The sequence below is a fragment of the Phaethon aethereus genome (genome assembly GCF_964289735.1).
Source record: "Phaethon aethereus genome assembly, chromosome: 23".
NCBI lineage: Eukaryota > Metazoa > Chordata > Aves > Phaethontiformes > Phaethontidae > Phaethon > Phaethon aethereus.
Genome location: NC_138599.1, coordinates 6,524,314 through 6,549,869, shown reverse-complemented (window position 1 = coordinate 6,549,869; position 25,556 = coordinate 6,524,314). Strand labels below are relative to the sequence as shown.

Here is a 25,556-nt window from a genome sequence, read left to right as displayed (position 1 = left end):
CAGCTGCTTTTCTCACTGTCAGGGCCGCAATGTCTCTCCTCTTTCCCCAGCAGTTTCCTTTAAATTAATAGAAACTCTTTAAAACTCATGTCTCCCGCTTGTCAGATTTGGTGACAATTGTGGGTGACAAGTTCAAAAGTTTTTGGAGAGAGAGGGGCAAACAGACTGCAGGCAGCATGATTGCATAAGCATGGTTCCCAAAAGAAAATAGTCTCAAATTCCTGGATAAAATTCTTCTCTTGAAAAGGCCATTTTTCAGGTCGAAATGGTTGTCATGTGAAAAATATTGACCAGTTTCAGTAAACTCTTCTTTCGAGTGTGTCAGTACTCACATATAACCCCTTCTTCACAGCAGAGGTTATAAACCCTCCAATCTTAGTCGTGTCAGAGAAAAAGCAGTTGCAGCTTTATGCCCTCTAAATTGTCTGTACATGCCAAAACATTTGTCGATGATATTTGTGTGCCTGGTGATGAAATATCCCGTTTTTAGCTCCGTAGCAGAAAAAGGGGAGGCTTTTTTTGTGCTTCTCTTATTGCAACTGTGTGGCCAAACCAGGGATTTATGATTTCAGGAGAGACAGTAGCTAGCGCTCTTGGATTTTTCTTTCTTTCTTCCTTTTTTTTTTTAATTGTTTTCCTTTGAAATTCCAGAGTTAGTGTTTTGTCTGCTTTCTCCCTGACCCTCTTGGGAGGCAGGCGTGTGTTTTTTCACCAGAAAAACTGGAAACAAAGAATCGTTGTCTTTAAGCTGTAGCAGGCAGGAAACCCAACTCACAAGGGATCACCCTGAGCCAGCGCTGTCCCAGAGTAGACTCCAGTTCTCTGAATTCAACCTGACAGCTTGTCTGGAGCACTTTCTAAGTAACCATTATCCTTCCTTTTCTCCCAGCAAAAGAGCTATTATTTTTTTGCCTAGGGTGCACTGCAAGCAATGTTATTGCACATGTGTGTGGGGGTTACACGTTTGCTGGGGTGCAGTTCCTCCTGTGAAAAGCTCTTGGAAGTGCTTAGCTTGTTTCCTAAGACAAGAGTAAATTTGTTTCCTGATAATGAGTTAAATGGGCAAATGCTGTAAAAACGCTAGCTGCAATGTCTGCGCATGTGTGTCTTCCCTTCCCTTTTCTCTTACGTGTGTATTGCTGCGTCTAGCTTTTTTCTCCTTGAATATGTGTTTCTTTTTCTTTACTTCTGCATTTGTGTGTTTTTCAATAAATGCAAACTGCAAACACATTAATGTTTGGTTTTACCCTGCTGAGTGCTGGGGGGTAAAATATGCACAGTGATGGTTGCGTATTTGTGCACACTCGTATATGTGTTTTGGCTGGATGTGTACGTACGTGTGCGAAGGGGGCTCAGAAATGTGCCTTTCAGAATATGCAATTGTGTGTCTGCGTTTTTGCTCAGTAGCGTGCCCATCTGCATGTGGCTGTTTGTGTCTGCAGCCCTGTGTAGCTCAGTAACACGTATGTTGACTGGAGAGTGACTGCTTTTCAAAGCTGGCTCTGGGCAGGGTTCTTAGGACACATACTTCAGTCTTCATGCACTGTGCATTGGGACTTCTGCTGCTGATATTAAAAAAAGCAACAACAACAAAAAAATTCCCATTACTTCCTCCTTTTCTTCATAATGTGTCTTTGTAAGCGTTGCACAGGCTAACTCAGACGTGAATCAGGAAGTTCCACTGCTGCACGGCTCTGGGATGTTTTTCTAGCCACGCTCGCACAACTGGGGGCTGTCGCCTTACGGCTCAAAGCAAACAGGGAGTGACTCCAAATTTTGGAGGCCAGAGCCCTCCTCTGAGTGGGGGAGCAGAGTGCCAGGCTCTAAAGCTGCGGTACGTAGGAGCTCCTTCATGCCACCCTGCCATGCTAAGTCTAATGAGGGAGAGGGATGACAGATCTCAAGCCAGAGCGACCTGCTTCAGAAGGGACTACCCTAAGCACGCCCCTGTCTGTGCAAGCTGAATGAGTTCTCTTTGAAAATCCTGAAGCCTAGTTCTGCGCATGCATTATGTGAAGCTCCAGATCCTGTCTGCCGCTATATAATAAGTGGGCTTCAGCCACAGTACTTCAATCCAACCCTGGATCTAGAAGAGGAGTTAAATAGGAAATGTTTGATTGCTCTGATCTGTATTTCCATCAGGATAGCAATTCATAACCGGGCTCTCAGCTACTTTTGGAGATTCCCCAAGTTAAACCTGTTCTTCATGTCCATGGTCTGCAACAGATTTCTTATGTAAATCCAGCAGTCAGTCTCTTCTCACTTGGTTTGAGTTGACTTCAGGTCAAAACCCAATGCTGTTCCAAGGCTGGACTTTGGTCTCTGTGTCAGTTTCTTACCTGTAAAACAGGTTAATAGCAGTGTAGAGATGTTTGATAATATTTTTTTTTTAATTGTGAAATAACGAAATAGTCTGATAATGTAGAATAGAAGTTATTTTGAAACTATTCTGCACTCAACTAGTTGCTTCCTCTTAGTGGAGAGACTTAGAATTACTTAATTCCACATATGATCTCTGTACTGGTGATTCTTTAGTGCAAGGAGCAGGACATTGTGGTCTTGAAGTAGAAGCAAATGAGTTTGGTGCTTGAAGGCACTGGAAAGTCTTATGTAACCACAAGAACAGTCATAGTAATACTGGCCGTGAATGACATACAGCATGACATATGGCATATGTGTTAAGTAATTGTTTTAGTTAAGAGAAATAGTGAATTGAAAAGTAATTCATTGCAAAACAAATGATACTGTGGGTGAGATTTCGAGGCCTTGGTCTACACAGTTGTGACACACATGTAACTTGTACCTGGATGTGTGCCATAGGGCTAAATGTTATGGGAAGCTAATTGCCAACTTGCATGAACTGCCTCTTGTAGCCATTTGAAGAGACCAGAGGACTCCTCATACTCTGCTCTGCTTTGTAGTGCTGTTCCACCATCTCTGCCACGCACTGTCAAACCTCCTACAGACAAATGATAGCATCCAGAGCCTTCACAGCTCTCTGCTAAGAAAAACTGTATCTAAGCAAATCTCCTGCTGCTGACACTGTAAGGTTTTGCACTATATGTATTGAGCATTTGGTACGTATACTTGGAGCCAGAGTGGACCTGGGAAGAACCTTACAGACTCTACAACCTTTATGTTTGCTGCCACCATTTAAAACAATGCTTCTAATGTTTCTAGGAGGAGTTGGAGGTGTTTTTGGCTCCCTTGCCCCTCCAGAAACCCACAGTCTAGGTTTCTGCTCTCCAACTGGCTTTAAACACAACCCCACCTCTTCAATGTGATCTCCAGGAGGTTAAATGACGGGAGTGTGAGGGCTGGACGCTCAGCAGCTTGGCAGACCTTGCTTACATGTTTGGTTTGCAGCAGTAGTGTTTTTTGTTCCCATGTGCCTACGTTGGGATTTTTCCAAGATACCAGAATAGTGCCAGTCCTAGCCACCACACACCACCTCACCTTGGGAGGAAAAGCAGTGAGGTCCTATGCCTTCCTTTCTCTCTCTCCCTATAAAGCAGTTGCTGCAAAATAGACCCCAAATGACCACTTAGATTAATCACAAGTCTGGATCCCTTCGGACACCTGGTTCTGCTTTCCCCATTTAGAGAAGCTAATTTAAATTCCAGCCACCAAGCCAGGATCCTTTCTTCCTACTGAAGCAGAAGGACTTGCAAAAACACAAGACTGTGTTCTGCATGGAGAATCCCGTGGATCCCATAGCCCATTTCAAATTTGCAGCTTTCTCCTTCCCCTGATTTAGTTCACTGAAATCTGTAGGACCAGGTCCTGTGTGGAAATATGGTGCCTGTGCTCCCTACCCAAATAAGACAGGGTGTTCAGGAGCAGTTCCTGCTGTATTTCAGGTTTGGGCTTTTTTTCCATCATGTGAACTGGGGTCATTTGACCATTTTTTGTAAAGCACCCCAAGGTGCTGTGGTAGGGAATCCAATAGATGATGGCTAAACGACTACAGTCATTACTGTTGCTATTATTCATCTGTGTCTGCAAGTCAGAGGCTGCCAGTGCATTTCAAAGGGAAATGGAGGCAGTGTTAGTAAGCGCTAGACAATTTATTGGGACTTGGGACATTTGCCTTTATTTTCTTCCTGGCTCTGCCCCCATGACTGAGGACAAGCAACTCTCCATCCTTTGTCTTTCTAAACTCCTTGGAGGTATCAGCTCCTTTAGGCAGAGATTGGTGGGCTCTTTCTGTTGCTTAGCACCTACCATACTGGGGGTTTTAGATGTCCCCGTGAGTTTGCTGCACATGTGTTTCCCCAGACATCTTCTACAAAAGTTAACCCAGGCACGACTGCCCATGGGTCTGACAGAGGGAGCTGATGTTCAGACCAGTCACTCCACACCTTGGCAGTGAGACCCAGCAGTTCATAAAGCAGACAGTGCCTGGCTGGAAAACAGCTGCTGCTGCTGCCAGTGATGCCATGAATATGATAAATATGCCATGCTATTTCTTCCCAGCCTTGCTTGCAATTAAGGGCACCATGCCAGCATAGACAGCATTTCAAATAAGATTCCCCTACAGTGCCTCTAAAGCATTTAGTGCATAAATGACCCAGTCCCACTGTATCCATCCTAGAACAAAAAGGCCTGAAAAATGAGGATATTACCAGCCCAGTGCCCATTGTTCTCCTGGAAACCCTTATCAAGGCTGGTAGCACAAAATAGTGCTTGAATCTGGTTTGACTGAAAAAGCTCCTACAGAGAGAGCAGGATGAAGGGGCTGTCAGCACTTACCGAGCAGGTCAGGAAGCACAGGGACTGTGAGCCTATTGTTCAGCTGAAATCCTCCCGCCTTGCTTCTCCCCTCCATCCCAAGCTCTCAGATTTATAAAACACCATTTAAAAAGAATTTTTGAAGAACTTTTTAAAGCTTATCAGAGAGGTTTTGCTCTCTAATACATCATATCTTAAACACAGATTCCCTAATGGCTTGTTCATTGGACTGCATTCAAGCTGAAAGGACTGCTAGGCATCTGGGCTGGTCTTTGCTGTGGCGTAGAAATCTGCTTGGGGATTTTAAGCCCGGTTTCCTAGGGAAGTGAGTCTGTGTGTGTCTGTCCGCCTGCCCCCAGCAATATTTGAGCCTAATAGTAGTCTGTTTAGACCAAATATGATCCAGAGGTATGGGGCACAGGAGCGAAGTAGCTACTCAAGCTGTGAGATGAGAGGCGGGGGTGTCTGTAAAGGTGGGCTGGTGGTTCAGTGGAGCCTGCCTTATCTTCCCGACTGCAATGCCATACCTCCTACACTTACACACCACAATGTGCAGCTGTTCTGCTCCTCCATGTCCCACAGTCTCAACCAGGGGATCCTTGGAACACGCTCCTCAGTTTCTTCCCCACATCAAGTCCTTCCTTTGTTGCACCAGACAGTCTGACAAGAAGAAACTGCAGAGGTCTGGATAATTTAGCTCCTCTCTTGAACTCTACAGGACAGCCTACTCAACGCTTAGTCTTGATCTTGCTAGTTTTGCCATGTTCTAATGCTTTTCTCAGCCTTCTGTATAGCCAAGCAGGCTGTTTAAGTACTGTGTTATTTCTGACTGAAAGGGGAGCGGCACAGCAGAGGATGAGAACTTCCAAACAGCACAGAGGGTGGCGAGGTAGCAGCCGAGGGAGATTTGGGGTGAGAAAGTATAGACCAAGGTTAGAAAGGGTCCAGAGACCAATGCTACACAGTCTGTTCCACACAGCCTGATTTCTGGGAAAGCCACTTCATCTGGAAAAGGCAGCTAAAGCCTGAGGAAAGTTCATTTATGCATGTAAATAAATAAAATTATATTTAACCTTCTTTCCAGGCGAGCTGTGAGTGTGAATGTTTGCAAAGCTGTGAGATCCTTAGTTGAAAGGTGCTGTGAAAGTGCAAAGCATTATTAATATCCTTTACCTTACTCATGATAGAGTATGCATTCATTCTGGGGAATTTCTGGACATAAACCAGACAGCTGCAGAATGACATTTCTTGAAAGCATCTATGATTTATTTTCTGCTCTTTAATTCCATTTTGTATTGAACACACATTTGTCATAGGACTGTTGTTCTGCTGGGCCTTTTAAGTCTAAAACAGACTTGGGGACCTGATCCCTAGCTGGTATAAATTTGCCCCCAACTTCACTGTAGCTATTTGCTGATTTACACCAGAGAGGACCTCAGTCCAAGACTTTTAATTGAATTTCCATAGTGCGGCAAGTTTTGGTGTAAAATCCAAGCAGTTTTAATGACAGATAAGACTCTCCCTGTAACTAACTGTCTGGCTGGAGTTCTGTAGGATCTCTTCGAGCCACTGGGCGTCAGGTCCTGGGAACGATATTGTTTTTGCAGAAACTCAAGTCTCTGGATAGGTTCCCTGGCTCTGCCTTTTCCATTTTGTTTTAAACACGTTCAGCTTTAGAGTCTGGGCCTGGAAGCCGGGAGGGCTGGTGTGGTTCTTTCACGTTGCACGGATTTTTGTGAAAACAAAACAAAAATAGCTTAGTGAATTTGGAGTTTTTTGTTTTGAGAGGGAGAAAAAGAGTTGGAAACTTGCACTAGCTGGGTGTACATGTTGTTTCAATAGCAACGCCTGTATACCTAACCATCACGTTTAACCCTTCTTATCATTGCAAAGTCACACTCAGAGCTAAGCCTCATCCTAACAAGACAAGTGCGGCTGCCCCCATATATGCCTACAATTTATGCCATAATCCATACTGTATAGGCAAAACTGAGGCAAAGGGACTCATCTGAGTATGCTAAACCTGGATTAAACCTGGACTGAGTCACATGCGCACCGTCCTTCCAAGCTGACATTTTATGTCCTAAAACATAAGCTACAAAGAAACCTATTCAGAGAGGTTTTGAACGATAATTTTGACCAAGCTTAGCCAAGCTTAACTGGAGAACCAAGCCTTGATCCTGTAAAGCCCAAGCAGCCATAGCAATACCTGGTCAGCCCATCTGATTGTAATAGTGCCGCTTATTGGTTAAAAAAAACCCTCAGGAGATGCATTTTACACTCTTTCTGTGACACTGTGAGCAAAGGCAGGCTCCTCCTCTGTGACAAAGTTTCTCCATCTGGAGGAGGAGGAGGATGAGGATGATCATCTAGCCAGATGATGGCCTATTTGTTTACTCAAAGCATGCTGATGTATCTGAATCAACCAACCCATTTGCAGCAGTTGATTCACTTCAGTCAATTATCTGAAGAATCAGGGAAAATTGAAAACTTTCAATGACTTCTGTTACATTTTGGAAAGGAATTTTTTCCCCAGTTTGAAAGAATTTTTCTGTTGGAAAATTAATTGCTACATTTCTTTTTAACAGGGTCACCGTGTGAGTGACATTTCCATTAAAATTACATAATGGCAAAACTGTTTCTGATTGACCTAACCAAAACATACATTAGCATCTCAATTGGTGGAAATTTCTGAGCTTTTGCCTTTCTCTCTCAGTGCAAAACTCATGTTTTTTTCAAAATATTTCACCAAACATTGCTCTAATAGCTCTAGTTGTAATACTTCTGAAAGATATCCCAGGGGAGAAATGAAAGTCAGAGACTGGCTGCAGAGAGGACATGGGAAAAGCCCGTGGTTACTTCAGGCCTCATCTCTGCTCTCCTGATTTCAGTCCCTGATAGAGCAGCAGCCCAAGCTCCGGGCGCACTCAGATGAAGTTAGGATTTGCACAATGGGTTTTCAGCAAGGAAAATGCCATCCGTGCAAAAGCATCTTATTTACAACAGTGACAACTGCTGAGGCCTGAGCCTGGGGATAAAGTTCCCCGGCAGCAGCAGGCTGCAAGCCAGTTTCCAGCGCTGCTGCTCCTTGCGCAGCCATGGGAGCGGGGACAGGGCTCCCTTCTGGGGACAGCATGGCTGGGGCTGCCGCCTCCCTCTTTCAGAGATGTCTCATTGCACGCTTTGTACCAGGCTGAAACCGTAGCGGTTTGTTTTTCAGTCTGATCTATTTGCAGTGGGGTTTGCGGTTTCTAGTAAAAAGGGAAAAAACAAATAAGTAAAATAAAAATAAAACCAGGCAGATTACATGAGCTTTATTTTCCCCCATTCCCCTCTCTTCCCTCCCCCTCTTTCTCTCCCTGTCTTCCCCTCCCCTTCCCTCTCCCATCCCTTCTCTGTTTTCCTTTTCATGCCAATAACTAGAAGGCTGTAATTTCAAAGCTACAGTGGCTTTCCCAGCGCCGGGAGGAATGTGCAAGTGCCTGGGATGTTTCCGCAGGGAGCTGAGCAGCCCTGCTGCGCTGTGTAGCCCAATGGGGCACGAGGCAGTGCTCACTCCTTTCCAGTGGCATGGTCAGAGGAGCATTTTGAATTTCACTTGAGAGGATGCTTTTTCCCCTTTTCCCTCTCCTTAAAATAGCTTCCTTCTTGTGCGTGTCAAGTCCTTGGCCTCCCTGGGTATTAAAGTCACCATTTATTTTCTGTGAAATAACAAAAGGATTTGTCTCATCCTCCTTTTCTGCCAGTGGTCTTCTGTCATCTTGGGATAAGAGAAAGGGAGTCTCCTTTTGGATGGGATGAGTCGCACTCTAAACTTCACTGAGTGCAATGACTATACTTCATGATCAGAATGCGTCAGGGTCGAGCATTGCCCAAACAGCTAGTCCCAACCACTGTATTTACACCCTGCTGCCTTTGTGAGAGGACCAAGGTAGCACAGGAGATATGGGAGAGGAAAAAGAATAGATCTGCATAACACCAAGCCAGTTGGGACCAAGATACAAAGCTAGATTCTTGCAAGTTTTTTCTGGGAAGAGTTGATTTCAACCCCTCTGTGCCTGTTGTCTTTTGTCATTAGATCCCTCCTATGATGCAGTCAGGAGAACAGGATGGGGCAGTAATATGAATTCTGGCCTCACCAAAAGTAAGTTGTCCCAATGGGAATCACAAATTCTGCAATGGAAGATCAAAATGAGACTGTGGGAGAAGACGGGCATGGCTGGCTTATGTTACAAGCATCAGAAGGGCAGAAGATTTGGGGATAATCACTAAGAGAAGAGCTAGAATTATGTTATGAAAATAAATAGCAATTGCCACAAATATTTTTATTATTGAATCTGTATTGAAGATGGCAGCATGAACCTCTTATACTTAAGGATTTGATTAAGGGACCAGGAGCAGATCCTCCACACAAACATAGACTCTATGTTAACCACCTGCCTGTAGTCAGGTGTCATTTTTTTAGGTACAGACATAGACAGCTTGGTCAGATTCTGGGAGTTTCTTACTACCTTTCAGAAAGTAAGATTTTACACAAAGTCTAGCAGGCAGATAGGGCCCCTACTACATGAGCCCTGCTCCCTCAACTGTTCTTGTTTCTTACAGGTTTTATAGTGTCCTTGAATCCACAGTACACTCTGGGTGACATCTCATTAGAAAAATCAGTTGCCTGTCCCCAAAGACTGTATTCTAGGTAACACCAGCTGATACCGAGCCACACTCTCTCCTGCTTCCACTCCTGGGGTATATCCCTGTGCAGCAGTGCAAGATGGGCACAATTGACTCTCAACAAGATGCAAATAAATGTGGCCGAACCTGGCTGACAGATTATACTACCTTTGCTTTGCAGATTTCTGAGCTATGTGCTCAGAATGTGTAATGTGAAGATTATTCTTTGAGTTATAATTTTCTGTTATGAGAAATGATATGAAGAAGAGGAACAGATGTTAATGTTGAAGTGATTTATAGAAATGGCTGTGATATCAACAAAATATTTGACTTGATAAACCCAAAAGTTTTTGCATAAAAAGGTTGCTTTAAAAAAGAATTTGCATTTCCAAAAAATATTGAAAAAAGTTCCAGTGTGGAAGGTCAGAATTTATACATTTAAATAAATCCAATTTTCTGTTCAAAACATGGATGTAGACTAGAATGGAAGTTGTTGCAATGAAAGACAGACAAGTAATAGAGTATCTACATAATATTTTTTCTTGTCTCATCTGCATATTTTACTTTCCAGTGAAATTTTTAATTTCTAGTGAAATCTCTTAGTTTTATAGTGCAATTTCAAAAATATCAGCTCTTAGGATTAGAAAACTTTTCCCATCCCAGTCACTATTATTCCTGTTCAACGTATCTTGTAGTTGCCTTGTTCTCTGCTCATTCCTCCTCTTCTATTCTAGTACATATAAGATCTTTCTCTGTCTTTACAGGCCCTCCTGTTGCAGGGACGCAAAATGTGAATAAGACAACAGAACAGCAACGGCCTCAGCCAGGTAACTGTTGATTCTGTCCCTGCTGCACTTAGCAAGTGATTAGATTTGTACTAGATTGAGTGAATAAATGTGTCAAGCAGCACGAACCATGGGCACAGGACAAACAGGCAGAGCCTTACAGGGAAGTCTGAGAATAATGAGTCAACTGTGACCGAGCAGTGCCAGCAATCGTTCCAAACTGTTTCTATTTTACTGCATTGTCCTTCCCCATTCAAAAGAAACATCCTGGTTTCAGCAGAGTCACGTGCAGTGCCTAGCATCAGTTGCATCTCCTTTGAAGCACCATGACATGCCGTGTAATAGGTCGCAAAGCAGTTAGGGGCACGGAGCTGTTTGTGCTGCAGCGGTGGAGTGTCTGCTCGTTACCTCTTCACCTCTGCTGCAGTGATGTTCAATGGAAGTACTTCCAAACAGAATCAACAGGGCTTCCCCTGTGTCAAAGAAAACCAAATAAGAAAAGCAAACCCTGTTGGGCAGCAAGCAGTAGTGTTTCCTGCTAGTTTCCCAAGGGGCCTTTGAAAAACTAAATACCACCTTCTCTGCTTTGCACAGCTGCTTTCTATCCCCCTTTTTTTTTTAGGGGGTTGATTCTTTTGGCATTGATTCAACCCACGAGCAAACGCTATAGATCCAAATCACCAAAACCAGAGAGAAGCAAAGGAGAAGTGTAGAGATTAGGGCTGAGGAGGCCCCACAAAAAGGGAAGGAATTCATACCTAATAAATGTATTGCGGGGTTTTCAAGAAACACTCAGCCTCATTGGAGCCAGTGACAAAACTCTTGTTACTCCCTTTTGTCTACCATTCTGCTTCCTTCAGTAAGAGTTGGGTGAACATTTCATTGAACATTGACCTCAAAGAGAAGCAAGCTGGACTGCTAAGAAGTGAATTTGAAAATCTCATCTGCTGTCCCTCTCTTTTTATTAGGCGAAATATATATGCTCCTGATTTGTTACTGCCCTACTATCCCACACTTCTTTTTTCACATTTCATGTTTTCTAGTTGACGCATAAATGTAGGGTATGTCCAAAGAGATTACAATCTTTGAAAGCAGGCAAGTCTGAAACCAATGCCAGAACCACTGGGCCATTTTGGATTCCACAAATAATTGGTGGTTGTTTGCTAAAAAAGAAATAAGGAACACATCAAGTTTGTTCCTAGGAGAAGAGGCAGTGTGAGTAAAGAAAGTGAAAATTTGAACTGGTTTCTAGAATAAACAATAATGAACTGTTGTTTCTTTTTGATGAAACATTTTTTAAAATAGTTTCTGTTGGTGGTGTTTTTTAGATCCCTATCAAATCCTGGGGCCCACTAGTAGCCGTCTTGCCAATCCAGGTGAGTTCATCTTTAAATTTCACACCACCATTATCAAAGGGGTTAGCTTTCCTTCTGATCTGCCACTCCAGTCTGTGCTGGAGGAGTAGCTGTTGTCCTCTAGCATTGGGGTAGGCTGTGAGAGCCATTGACCTTAGTAGCTGTGGTTTCACAAGTGCTTTGCAAAAAAATCCTTACAGAAAAGTGAGGAAAGTGGTGCAACATCGTCTTTGTCAGGACGAAATCACCATCCTTAATGTTCTTACCCAAAACCAGTATTCCCTAACAACAGTTTTACAGGGGACTTAAATGCTGGTCTCTCAGATTTGCAGTACAGGTTACTTTTTCACTGTCTGCTACGGATTAGCTGAATGGGAGGCACAAAACATCTCTGAAAGTCACAACTTAGTAACTGTCCCTAACAGGTCATCTGCAGAAAACAGTCCCTGCCTTTGGGGAATAAGACCTGGAGTAAATCTTGCTTGAACTAAACAAACTTGTATACATTGAATGCTTATAAGGAAACATCCTCGTAAGGCTCTTTACTATTAGTATAACCACACAGAATAAAAATAGGAGTCATCTAGTCTGGGGAAGAAATAATCTTATGTAACTCAGATCACCAACTGGAAAGAAAACTGTAGGTATCCAAAACAATATCTATGGTAAACAGTAAGCAATTGAGAGCTGAAATATACTGCGTTAACTGTTCAGTGAAAAATTTTGCAGAACAGTATGCTCGGGAAAAAGCCTGTTTATGAATAGCCTGAAGATTTTAAGGCCAAAGGCGACCATTATGAAATCTAATCTGACCTCAAACTCATGAACAGAACAAAGGATTGACTAACTTGTTTGCTGGGAACAGTTTATCCATTCCTGTGTAAGACTTTCTAAGGCTTGAAGGAGCAGTTCCCAGTAAAGATCGAGATAGTCCTTCTGTTTCCTGCCTTTGTCTTTGCTTTTAAGCAGGAAACACAATGTCATTTCCTTTCCTCTTTGGCTTGCTTCTCGCAGGGAGTGGGCAGATCCAACTGTGGCAGTTCCTCCTCGAGTTGCTGTCGGACAGTTCCAATGCCAGCTGTATCACGTGGGAAGGGACCAACGGGGAATTCAAGATGACGGACCCTGATGAAGTGGCACGGCGCTGGGGAGAACGCAAAAGCAAGCCCAACATGAATTATGACAAGCTGAGCCGAGCCCTCCGATACTACTATGATAAGAACATTATGACCAAAGTGCATGGCAAAAGGTATGCCTACAAATTTGACTTTCATGGCATTGCCCAGGCTCTTCAGCCTCATCCCACTGAATCGTCAATGTACAAGTATCCATCAGATCTCTCCTACATGCCGTCTTACCATGCCCATCAGCAGAAGGTGAACTTTGTACCCCCGCACCCTTCTTCTATGCCTGTCACATCATCCAGTTTCTTTGGAGCAGCCTCACCTTATTGGACCTCCCCTGCAGGAAGCATTTATCCAAACCCCAATGTCCCCCGCCATCCCAACGCCCACGTATCACCACACTTGGGCAGCTATTACTAGATGCTTTTATCTTCAAGTGGCCTTTATCAGTCTGGTTGGACTTTTTCTTTACTTCTGGGATTTTTATGTTTTTTTGGGGGACCCTTAATGGATAATTGTGGCCTTTCTGGGGAAGAATTAAAACTGGATATTGGTTATTCCTGGATCAAACCTTTTACTTTTGTAACTTTGCCTCTTGTGTCTTGAACTGAGAGATGGATGCTTCTTTGGGCCAGTACTCTGCATTTTCTTTGGTGTTTTACGCTTATGTCCTCTGTAGGAATTGACTATGAAGATTGTTCGCCAGTACCTGGAATGAGTATTAGCTTTTTGATGAGAGAAATTTTTAAGGATTCAAAGGCTTTTGACAAGACATAGATCCAACTGTGGGTCGTAGGAAAAGATGACTACCTGGGGTTTTTTTTTTGCTGTGGAGAGGTTAGGCAATTAGACCATTAAATGGAGGACATTGGGCTGCAGGGGACCGCAACTGGAATCTTAGCTTTAAGGCAGATGAGGATTTTCACCCAACTGGAAATTAAATATATATATATATTCATATATATATATGTACATGTATATTTTAAGAAGTAAAGGGCATTGAAGGAACTTTTCTAGATTGTACAACTTCATTAGACTGTGTATTAACTCCAGAAACATCAGAAACCAGAACAAAAAGTAACTAATGTCAAGCACAGACATTCCTTGAAAGCAAAAGTGAAATAAAATAAATGACAGCAGGCCCCTGAGCTCTGCCAGAGTCTTAGGGATCGCTAAATGCTACCGATTCGCGAACGCTGTGCGTTTGTCAGACCGTCATCCAAAGTGGTCAACAAATCAGAAGGCAAATTACTGTATAAATTATGCAGAGTTATTTTTCCCTATATCTCACAGTTTTAAAAGAAAGATTAAATAAAACGAGTTGACCTCGGTCACAAATGCAGGTTTGTTTTTTACTATCAGCTCAGTTGTTTGTGGGTTGTTTTTGTTTTTTTTAATGTAATTTGTACATCTTTTCAATCTGTACATTTGGGCTGTAGCTTTGTACTTTTTGCTAAAAAATTAAAAAATAAGACATGAGTAATGTATCTGTTGGAGATAGTCCTGCAATTGGATCCATAATCGACCCCCAAAGTAGCCAGAAATCTTCCAGATTTCCCTGGGTTTGTCTAGAGTAGAGTTTTCTCTTGTATTAGCCTGTCATAGTTGTCTGCAAATTAACTCCACTCAGCTAACATGTTTGCATTGAAGCTGATTGAAAACATGCTCCAGCATTTTAAAGAAACTATTTAAATATTTTGTGATTATTTTTGACCAAAATCTTGAACTTTGGAAAGTTCTTAACCACTTCATAGAGAAAATTATCAAATACTTCCCGTAACGTCTTTTTGAAAACTTTCGCTAGGGGGTTTCATTTAAATTTTAAACATTCAAAAATTCTCAGCCATCTCTAATTTTGCACATGTTAATTTGATGATCCACAAACGGCGGTTTGGTGCCATAAACAGAAGGGTAAACCACAAGCATTTGTGTTTTAGAACAGATGTCTATGGAGGGGTGAGGCTTACATGTACAACCTATTAACTAACTTGTATTAACTGGCAACCAATTAACAGGATCACAAATATCTAGTCTAGACATAACCTCTGGGACTCTGTGTGGGTGCAAGATTTGGTCCATGTGCATCCGATTGCAGGATGAGAGCCTGAAACCAGAACATTATAGTCTGCTCATAACTTTAAACAGAAGCACTGATGCCATTATTTAACAAAAAGGAAAAATAAGATCAAGCTAATCAGTTTAGGTCTTAGTGCTTTCGGGATGTTTATAAGCAACATTACTGCAATAATCGCAAAATTTAAGTATGAAGAAATTACCCATGGAAATGGGGCTTTTGCTACTATATATATGCAATGTACTTTTTGGATATTAAAATATATATAATTTTGCAAGTAATCTTGGTGTTTTTTAAGAAATGTATTAAGTGTTACAATGAAACTGTTGTATGAAGAGGATGATGTACAAAAATGTGACAAAATAAATGGTGGTTTTCTTCTCTAAGGCATCATATTGTCCCACGCTCTCCCTCCCCTCTCATACCTGTAGATAAAGCATGAACTTTGCCTCTAAATTAAATTTATCTGAAAAGGAAAAACAAAGCAGCTCCATAGTAGTGGCAATCATAATCCTTATCACTATAAAACAATATTGACCTCTTATTCCAGAAAATTTCTGTCTCTGGAGCTGGTGTTTATCAGACCTAATTTAGTTATTGAAGTGTCTAAATCAGAAACCTAGGCTCCGTCTTTTGCCCATGGAAAGAGAGAGAAAGTGGTAGAGTAGCCAACGCTCGAGGAGGTGAAGTGTCTCGCATGAGGACGGTGGCCGAGCTGGGAGCAGACCCTTGCCCGGTGTCCCAGCAATGGGGTCACAGCACCGTGCCAAGTGCCAGGACATGCAGCCTCCCTGCGGGAGCCATAACTGACCTAATAGACATCTCTGTCTGTTTGCTCTTTAGGGTACCCAAGAAGTCCTTGACAGAATGTATATGTGCCATGCTGTATGTATTACCAACCTGCCTGCCTGCTCATGTTTCTCACCTATCCCTAAACCCCAGGGAAAGCCAGTGCTCCAAAGCATTCCTGAGATGGAGTAAGAGGCTGCAAAAACAAGCACTGCCAAGGAATCTTCTGATTGTGTATAAAGGTCAGGCAAAGGCACTTCCTGTATTTTTGCAGACACACGGTGGTCCTGAGAGATAGCTTGATGTTTCTGCCGATTTGATAAACCCTTAGAAATACATAACTGCACAAGCACACCATTTCCTTCCTCTGCACACAACCTTTTGTTGCTAAGTTTCTAGTACAATAGCTTTCACCGGCTTAATTAGCAAGCCTGCGCGCGATGTTAGTGCGTTCAGCCATCACAGAGCTGTTCGCCTTGTGTATTTGGCCATAGTTGCTCAATTTAGTCACAAGAGTGAGTGTTTTGTTGTTTACCTCTATTGTTTTTCACTTTAGCACTATCCAGACTCATTCTGGCTATGCATCATCAATAGAAATATCAAGTATTTTCTTTTAATACAGTGTGCTGGCCCAGTTGCCAATAATAGGAAAATCTGAAGACTGAGATTGCACAAAAACATCTAAAGGCAGAATCTGCAGGTTATCAGAGTGCAAAGATGTCTTTGATAGCAAACTTCGGGCAGCAGGATCCTGGGTGAAAAAAGGACTTTTGAAAACAACCAACAATTTAAGAAGCAACTGTTTCTGGCTGTCCGACTTGCAACACCTTGAAGCCCAGACTGAGATAGAAGGTGATCAGCAGCATCCAGAGCTCAGGTCCTTTCTGCCTCCTTTCATCCTGCTCTTCAGGGTACTTGCTGATATCAATCTTTGCTAGTATTTGCTAATATTTAGCTTCAGAGAGAGTTTGCCACGCACTGCAAGCTGCGTTCCCATGGAATAAAGAGATCTTGGAGTAAAGAGATCTCACACCAGTGTGCCAGGCAGCCTCAGACTGGTGGGACACTTCCCAGGCACCTTTTAGTATTTTCATAAGACCTTAATAATTTACATTCCTCAGGTGAAGAACAAGTAATAACATATAGATTGGAGTAGCCCATTTGTACCCCCTGGTATCAGCCTGACTTTGCTGTGTTGGAAGCTCTAGGAGTGATACAGGGGGATCTCCCCTCCCAACCCAAGTTTCTGGGGCACAGTGAGAGAAAATAAACAAGGAATCTGACAGTATTAATGCTACTTTTTGCTTTTCCCAGGAGGACAAGGCAGATGGAATTCAAATATTTCAGGCTTACATCAGACAGTTTACCAAACAGATGGTTGGGATCACATGGCTGTGAGCTGTGAGTCAACAGGGATAGCAGAAAATCTCTGCATCGAAGTTCAGAATTCAGACCTCACCAGGAAACCCAGCTCCCATTGAAACCAGTGGTAACTTAGCTATTAATTTCCAGGGGTCTAGTATCCACCTAGTATTTCTGTTGTACTCCCCAAGTTCAAACACTGTATGGGGTCTAGCTTAAATATGCCAAAGTAGAATTAGCTTTACATTTCACTTTCTATAAATAGATTGTATATTAAGTAGAATGAGTGATGGCTTTACAGCCTCTGAGCTCCAGAGGCTGGAGACTCCTCCAGAGTCAGGAAAAATAGGATCTGCATGTGAATTTAGTGCAGTTCAGCTTTTGAGACCCAGCTTCTTTAGGTGGGATCTTTGTGACTGTTTCTATCTGAGATGTACCTGCCTCAGTGCCTGCATATCAGAGAAAGGGAGAACAAGGTATTCATACTGCTTAATTACAGACATCAAGTTTAGAACCTGCTTTCAATTCTATTTTGAAGAAGGCTTTTTTATCCCCACTAAATCACTGCTTAGAGTCTAGTTGATGGAGCTCCTGGCTTAAGCACTTGTTAGATACTCCAAGTTAGGAGATACCTAATCCTTCCAGTGTCAAGCATCTGAGATTACTCCTGTCTATAATCCTCGTATGCCGGAACCCATCCTCTGTATACATGAGTGGCTTACTGTTTTTAGATACCCAAGAACTATATTTCAACACTGAGGGTGAATTTCCAAACAACTGTGGATTTCTAACACACACCTAATATTATTATTATTGCAAAGGAGAGGGAATTCCCCATTCTAAAACCTTCCCGTTAGTAACGAGAAGGAAGTATTTCTCATACTACTGCCCAAAAAGCACACTCCAGTCCTAATGAGATGTTAACTACCTGAGAAATTTGCCGTAACTTCTGTTGGTGCAAATATTTGATGTGAAGCTGGACTTAACCAGTAATATTTCATATGCATTCGTACTGTTCACAATGCCAATAAATGACTATGCCTGATGCTTTGTAATAAAAGCACTGATGACCCCAGCTGCTGTCTCCCACCCCTACTGTCAGAAGAAAAGAGCCATCGGTCTGTAAACTCTGGGTTAAGGGAGCCAGCTCCACTTTATTATACTATTACAATAATAGATTTCTTTTTTACAGGCTGTTTTGCTATGCTGATACAGTATTTTTAATGACCTCTGTGAAATTAGTTCGCTAGACTTCAGCCCGCTTCCTAACGAAGTAGGTTCTCCCACATCAAACCGAATGTTGCTGCATTTGGTGCTAATTAGAGCTGTAGTCTAGAGCCACATTGGGGGCAGGGTTTATAAATGCACTTCAAAGACGCTATTTGTATACTTTTGCACAATACCTAACACAACGTATATTATGATTTTAATGTCTAAAAGCAGAACTCATTGCAAATAAAGCTCAGACTTTTCTATCATATTAGAAAAGAATTAAGAGACCCTCGACTATGGTCGTACACATAGCACATAATTTAGCTTGTGGGTTATGACTTTTTCATCTACAGAGGTAGAAATCCCTGCACATAAAGCTCAGATTCTTCTATTATATGAGAATTAGAGATCCTTGGCAAAATTCAGCTCTTCCGGCTCCAAGAGTAGCAAACAGACCCCAACACCAAACCCGCTAAAAAGACAGACAAGAAGAAAAAGCCATTTTGAGGCCGCCACAGCAGCATCCCTCATCAACGCTGCCCCTCCGCAGCGGGAACGAGCTGCCCCTAACGGGGCAGAGTGCAAGCAGCCGTGTCAGTGATGGCCGGGGGTGTTTGCACCTGCGCAGCCACTTCAGCCACTGTAAATAGGTGCAGCGAAGCAGCAGTAAGGTTTTTTTGGGGGCAGGAGAAGTTTTCTTAGTGGAGGGGAGCTAGCTGCTCCTCATCTAGGAGCAGGTAGAAAAGGATGATGACCTGTATTTCTTATTTTAATTTGTAGAGGTTGAAGGAGGAGTGACCCAGGGACTCTGGCAGTTTGATGCACAGCTATTTCGGTGCAAGATCTTGCGTCTTCCTTTCCAGGAACTGCTGCAAACTTGTTATTTGCTTTGGCTTTTTGTTAACTTTCTGTCTCCTGGAGCTGTAAAGTCTGATGCTGGATCTATTTTACCTTCCCTGCTGCTGCAAAGCCCTGTGTGTGAGCCAAAGGAGTCTCCTCTGCTCAGGCCTATGCCGGCCACTCCTGGTGCGTTGTGTCTGGGGGTGAACAGCGTCTCTGGCCCTTGGGGATATGTCTGTTTTCTGTCTTTTTTTAGGATTTCTGCCCCCCCCGCATGACCTGGAGGGCTAATATACCATAGTGTTAAGGTAAAAAAATAAGGGGGTTTCTGCTTAGGGTAGACGTTACTGTGGACGTTTACGGTTGAAACGTTTCTCGAAGCTCAGGGCTGATGCGCTACCCTGGGACACAGGGGCACTGGCAGCCCCGACCTTGCCGGGAGCGGAATTTGGGGGGCAGCACCCTTCTCTCGGGGGGAAGCGGAGAGAGCGGCGCTCGCTGCGGCCGCCGGGGGGCGCCATGGCGCAGCGGGGCTCCCGCGCGCGGGGCTGGCGCGTGCGAGCCGTTAACGGTCGCGGCCCGCCCCCCCGCCGTCTGAGGCGCCGTCGCCCCCCTGCCCCGGGAGCAGATACTGCACCCCCGAACCGCAGGATTTGCCCCCGCTCAGCGTGGGAAGGCGAGCGGTCGCTTCTAGCCTCTCCTCACCGGTCTGTGCGCGGCGTGGCGTGCCCTGAATTCGTGGCCGTGGGCCGGGTCTCGGGTGCCTGAAGCGGTGCGTGTGTCCTGGAGGTACTGGGGAAGGGCGGCTGCGGCGCTGTCAGGGCTGAGTCTCCCTGGGCCTGGGAGCGTGTGGCGACCTTGCAAGGCTCTGGGCTGGGGATCTGCCCTCTTGGTGTTTTGGAAGAGTAGCCCTGTAGGGATGAGTTGGCCAAGGATCCTTTGGTGGTGTTTGCAAAGCTCCTGGCAGAGGGAGCACGAAAAGGATGTCATTTTGGACTGCTAGGTACTGTCAAGCATTATAACGTTTTACAAATACTGCTACAGTGGCAGTGAATCTTTGCGTGAGTTTGTCGGCTCTGTAACGTACCAGGAACACTTCCAAATCAGAGGGGGGCTTCAGCTGAACAGACGCTTCTGGGCACCATTGCAAAACTAACAAAGAGCTAGAACTCAAAGCTTTCCCGAGGTGGCCTGTGCTCTTGCTTTTTTTTAGAAGCTGGGGAAACTGAGGCTCTAAGCAGGGAGCAGTGACTTGCTTGAAGTTACGGAACATATGGAATATAGGTCCCCCCAGACCCAGCCTTGCTGTTACTAACCCACCCCACCTACTGCAGACTCTGTTAAGGGTGCTTTAGATGCCACTGCAGACGTGATGTTTACAGCCCCCAACCCTCCACTTATACATCACCTCTGAATTCATTGCAGTGAATTAAGTCTCCCAGCACTTCTGTGAAGTGGCTAAATATATCCAGCTAGCAGAGCTCGTGCCAAAAATAAGTCACTAAATGCATTAAACTTTGTGTAATAAAATAAGGAACAGTCCCAATAAACCCTTGCTTTGCGCTTTCAAGATTGCCATAGTTAAGTTTGCTGCAGCACCGCCAACGCCAAGTTTAGGGTCGCCGCCGGTGTGGAGCGCGGACCGGCGGCGCCGCCGATTTGGAGGTAAGGGCTGCCATCCAGCGGCAGCAAGACAGAAGACGCTTAGGGGCTCGCTCGGACCCGCCTGACAGTACCCCTGCGTGGTCTAGCCTGCCTCTGGTGGGTTGTCATAACAGAATAATGCGGCAACTTTGCAGAGCTCGCTTGGGATGCAGTCACCCAGGAGAGCAATGGCTTCAATACTTTCCGTGCTTAAATGTGTCTAGCAGCATGCAAATCAAGATGTGAAGTGAAATTGCCTCATTTCCAGCCTCCCCTTGCTTGTCCAGCTTCCCGGAGCAGGGAGAATTTATGTCTATCTTGTTCAGCAGTGAGTTTGTTCAAGTCACAAGCTTCCTCAGGCAGATGCTTCCACCACAGGAACATCAGCTTGGCCTCAGGAAACATATTGTGTATTCAGCCATGGAGAGGGGGGCTCCTAGCCTTCTTCACTCTTGTTCCGGTGACACTGTCACAGGGTTTTATGTTATTTAGGGCCAGTGATGATGGCATTCCCCAGGCTGCAGCGAGAAGCTAAAGGCACAGATTCACCAGAGGGTTTAGGAACTTGCTCAGCTTCCCCCGTCCCGGGTCTGCTCACATTCCTTGAGTTGTGCTGTGGTTTTTCCCTGCTTGTGTGAGGAACAGGATTTGGGCCAGCACCATGACAGTTCAAGGCGGGGGTGAATTGAAGGGGGCAAAATGAAAGGGAAGGGGAGATAAAGGCTCTTCCTGGCTGAATTCGCATGAGTAACCACATCAGTTTGCTCCCTGGGGAGAGGAAAGAGGGTATGACACCTCAGTTGCTCTTGCTTGTGTCGGGGCTTTGCATACTGCTGACTTGTTTATAGGCAAGTAGTTGAGTTTACAAGGAAGCATCTGCATGCAGAAGTTACCCAGGCAGTTGCTGTGAGCTAGTTAGCAGTGGTCTGCCACATTCCAACAATGCAAGTCAGTATGAGTATCTAAATGGTTTGCCAGGGTTTATTTTTTCATTATTACTATTATTTAGGGGTCTCTTTCACCAGTTACTACCAAAGAGTGTATGGAGACAGCTAACTAGCACATGTCAGTTTACTAAAAGCAATTATTTTAATTCATGGCCCTTTCTCCAGCAGTCAGCAGGATGCCTTATTCATTTGCCAGCAGGAGGGTAAATCTATTTCAAAATGATTGAAATATCATGCACAGCTTGAATGAATGTTTAAAATAAATACAGTAGAAGAAACATGTTGTTTGTGAAATGAGAAGATAAATTAAGTTTAGTGCAGACACATTATTCCCAAGCCTAGCTGCTTGGCTAATACTTCCACAGCAAAATCCTTCAGGCCTTAGTCCAGCAATAAGTACATGGTCTGATTTCTTCTCCTGAAGAGACAGGACTTTCTCTTCAGTCCTTTGCTTTGTATTGATGAGGCTGTTGGCCTCCATTCCACATGTCACTTTGTGGAAAGGACTAAGTGTTGCTGCAACAGTATGGGCAGCCTGCAGACTGGATGGGCAGGGAAGGAGGGAAAAGAGAACTGTAAGGCTTGAAGAACAGTGCTGGTGCTGTGGAGATGTAAAAATGAAACAGTGTCACGGGTGAAGAAACCAGTCTTTGTTTTCTAGTATCGGGTCTGTGGTTCCCGCCAGCTACTTCTGCTCAGCAAGATTAAATTTATTTTCATCCTCTTAACTGAACTTTCTTTTAATGGCAGTAAGGGTGTCAGCCCCCAAAATAGATTTCCTGTGGAGTCTATCCTGAGTGGTACTATGTGCAGCGTGTCTCCCGATAACCCTTTTTCCCTGCCCTGGGCCTTTATCTCTCTGGTGACAAACAGCCCTCTCTGGACAGAAAGAGGAAATTCCCCTCATTGTTCTCCTGCTGCTGGCTCCACTGCAGTGCTCTATCTCCTGCTCGGTGCACCGCTGGCAGGCAGGGACTGGCAGGCGTTTCCTGAAGTGACAATCAGCAGCAGGCTCATGAGAGAAGGGTTTCATTCCTAGATTCCCATTTGGGTCTCAGTATGGTCCCCCTCTAAGCTTGTTGGCTCAGCCATGGCCCTGTCAACTTTGGATATGTCCCCCACATAGCCTCTCTGTGCAGTAGTGAGTCCCCCTCTGCAATACCAAAACACGCAAAAGCATACAATCACCCTTCCTGTACTGTAGGCAGCATAGCTAGCTTTTGAGGCAGGTGTAACTGTTAGAATAGACTGAATGACCAGTAATCATCCTTGCAGTGAGATCCAGTATCTTCCATTTGAGTTGTGGCAGTGCTTAATACTGCTAGGCATGGAATAACACCTCCTAACGTTTGTGCTGCAGAGGCATAGGGTAGGAGGTTAGAAAAGCTGTGCCGTGAACTTACAGGCTTAGGATTTGGAGATGGCTTTCCAAGTGCAGTGCCTGAAAGTGCATTGTTTAGGGACCTTTTAAACTTTGGAGGATGTACACCATCTCTTGGACAGGCACTGGAAGAGTATTTATTTTTTTTACCCCTAACACTAACATCCCAAACCAGCTTTACTTAGAGAAAATAGGAATCTCTCCTGTCTCCTCATTGCATAGCTGGGTTCGACCTTTTAAATGGATTTCCTATTGACTTGCTTTTTTTGTACAGTGAAGACTTTCTACTTCTATTAAGGGCATCTTGGTGCATCTCTTCTCCCAGGGGTAAGAGATATATCTTTGTAAGCCTTGAATACTGAGAGTACTGCTTTCTAGGGAAGTTATGCACAGGGCAACCGTACAGGAAGCCTGAAAAGGAAATGTAGCAGCAGCTATGGAAGGACTGAGCAGCATAGTAGCCTTCTGGTTCAGACAAGCCTGGGACTCTTGAGACTTCATTTCACTTCCCTTCTCCCTCCTAGAGTTCTGTGGATGGCCACTAATCACTCGCTGTTTGTGCTTTGGTGTGCCATGCAGAGTGGAGGATAAAACAACTGTCCTTCCAAACAGATGATCTGAGATGCACTAATGGTTGGAGGGGCTCAGATGTTGTGGTGATTGGGACTGTAAAAATACTTTTACAGTTGATGATGTTATTTTGCAAGGTTGCAAAAATAGCACTCTTAAGATATTGGGCAAGATCTGTGAATTACCATGAAGGTTTTGGCTGGTGGTTCTAACCTTACATAATTCTAGCTATAGTGCAGCCATTTTTAGTAATTCTGATGTGTGATGAGAACAGAACTTTCTGCACTGAACTTTCCAATTGAAGAAGGATGTAACAGTGGTGTATCGAAACGAGGAAAGATTGAGACAGTTGAGAATTGGCTTTTAAAGTGCTTTAGTGACATAATTGTTCATAACATTGTTCTTTGTACAGCTTAAGTATTTTATGTCCCGTGTTACAGATGGCAAATCTGAGATACATACTACAGTGATTTGTTCTGAACAAGGAGGAGTTCTGAACAATGAAGGAGTTGATACTACACTGGGACTGAGACCTGAACACTCTTGGTTCCCAGAGTTTGATTTCCATACTCACACTATGTTTGTTTGCAAAATAACTTTGTCCTGTCATCATTTGACCTGCTCAATTCTCCCCTTCTTTTAAAGCCACTCAGTCCAGCAGCTTTTAAAAAGATTGCTTCCATTTTTACCAGAGTGTTGAAAATAGATGAGCTGAATTACATCACTGGGAAGAGTTCCCAAAAAAACCTCTTTGGTCTGCCACTTGAACTCTCAGCAAAAGAACTAGTTGAAGGGGGGGAAAAAAAAGTCTGTGAGGAAGTAGAAATTCACCAAAAAGTTATTGAAGCTTCTTGTTGTGCTTGGAACTTAAATGTCAAAAATCATACCCAGAGAATGTTCACCACTACTTAGGTACCACTGAGCAGAACTTGTTTCCTGTAGGGATGTGCATTTTGCTATGTTGAGATGAACAGTTTGGAACTACATCTGAAGCCCGTTGTTGCTGGGAGGCTCCTATGCTGTGTTTTTGTTTTAACAAGACCTTCACACTTCAAAGAAGAAGATAATCTGTGTTTGCATTGTGGATTTCTTTGAAGGATACATCTAGAGCTAGGAATTTCCTCTCTTCCCCCAGTGGATTGCTTTTCTGTCAGGTGTGAAGCCACCAATGCTATTCTTCATCTCCCCACCGCGGCTCACCTTCTTTCTGGACGGTTGTCTTCAGATGTTCCCTAATTTCAGAGTCAGCCAGCTCCTGGGGAAGTGTAGAGAGGAATATCTGGAGGGTGAGACAGTTAGGAATAAGCTGCAAAATTCCTCTTCTCCCATAGTGAGTCTCTGTTTCTCCTTGGTTTTTTTCACTTTTCATTTCCATTTGTTGATTTTTCCCTGAAAGGGAATCAAAGTCTTTCATGGGAGAGAGAAGTGGTATTTTACAGAGTTCTAGATGCAGCAGGATGGCCCAAGCTTTGTCTTTTCTAGCTTCCTAAGCACATACCACCCCTTAATACTCCATTTCTGTAGAGGTACCAGCCCCAAAGAAAGAAGGAATTGTTTCAAAATGTTCAAAAGTGCTCAAGTGTTCTGGAGCCAGAGAGTCTGCTTTTGTAGAGAACTTTGGCAAACAGAACCATACTTAATTTTTTTTGAGGTTTTGGCGCCTAAGTCCCTTTAGTTTTTTTAGATTTGCCTTCTGCCCTCCGCTTTCATGTTCTCATTCCAACAGCTGTGTATCTTTAGCAGGTCCCAAAGTTTTGCTCCATCTTTTCAGGCTTTTCAACAGACTTGCATGCCTCTGGGAACTTAAGTGAGTTGGACATTCAGACATAGCAGCTTAATAAAATGTCCCATAGGTATAAAAATATAAATTCTATGAAATATATATATAGCATAGTTAAATAGTGTTCTGGAGATCACGGGTATTCTGTTCCTCTTTGATTTGAGGCTTTTGAGAAGATAAATGCTGTTTTAGCGTAAAAACAAACCTGTGTTTCTTTTTTGTTTTACTAAGTCATTAATCCTCTCAAGATTGAATTAATTATGGAAAAAAAGGTAGTCCCGTGAATATCTGGAA

The 25,556-nt window shown here is 43.7% G+C and overlaps 1 protein-coding gene across 1 annotated transcript in view; it reads left to right on the top strand.

The window, feature by feature from the left end:
• Positions 1-13,083, top strand: part of FLI1 (Fli-1 proto-oncogene, ETS transcription factor) — a gene marked incomplete at its 3' end in the record, with an annotated part of 34,447 nt that extends 21,364 nt beyond the window's left edge. Inside the window, exons 5-8 of the mRNA XM_082010066.1 lie at positions 8,810-8,875; positions 10,164-10,226; positions 11,513-11,560; positions 12,554-13,083. Coding sequence (XP_081866192.1) covers positions 8,810-8,875; positions 10,164-10,226; positions 11,513-11,560; positions 12,554-13,083 — 707 coding nt within the window. The remainder of the gene's footprint in view (positions 1-8,809; positions 8,876-10,163; positions 10,227-11,512; positions 11,561-12,553) is intronic.
• Positions 13,084-25,556: the final 12,473 nt, after the last annotated feature.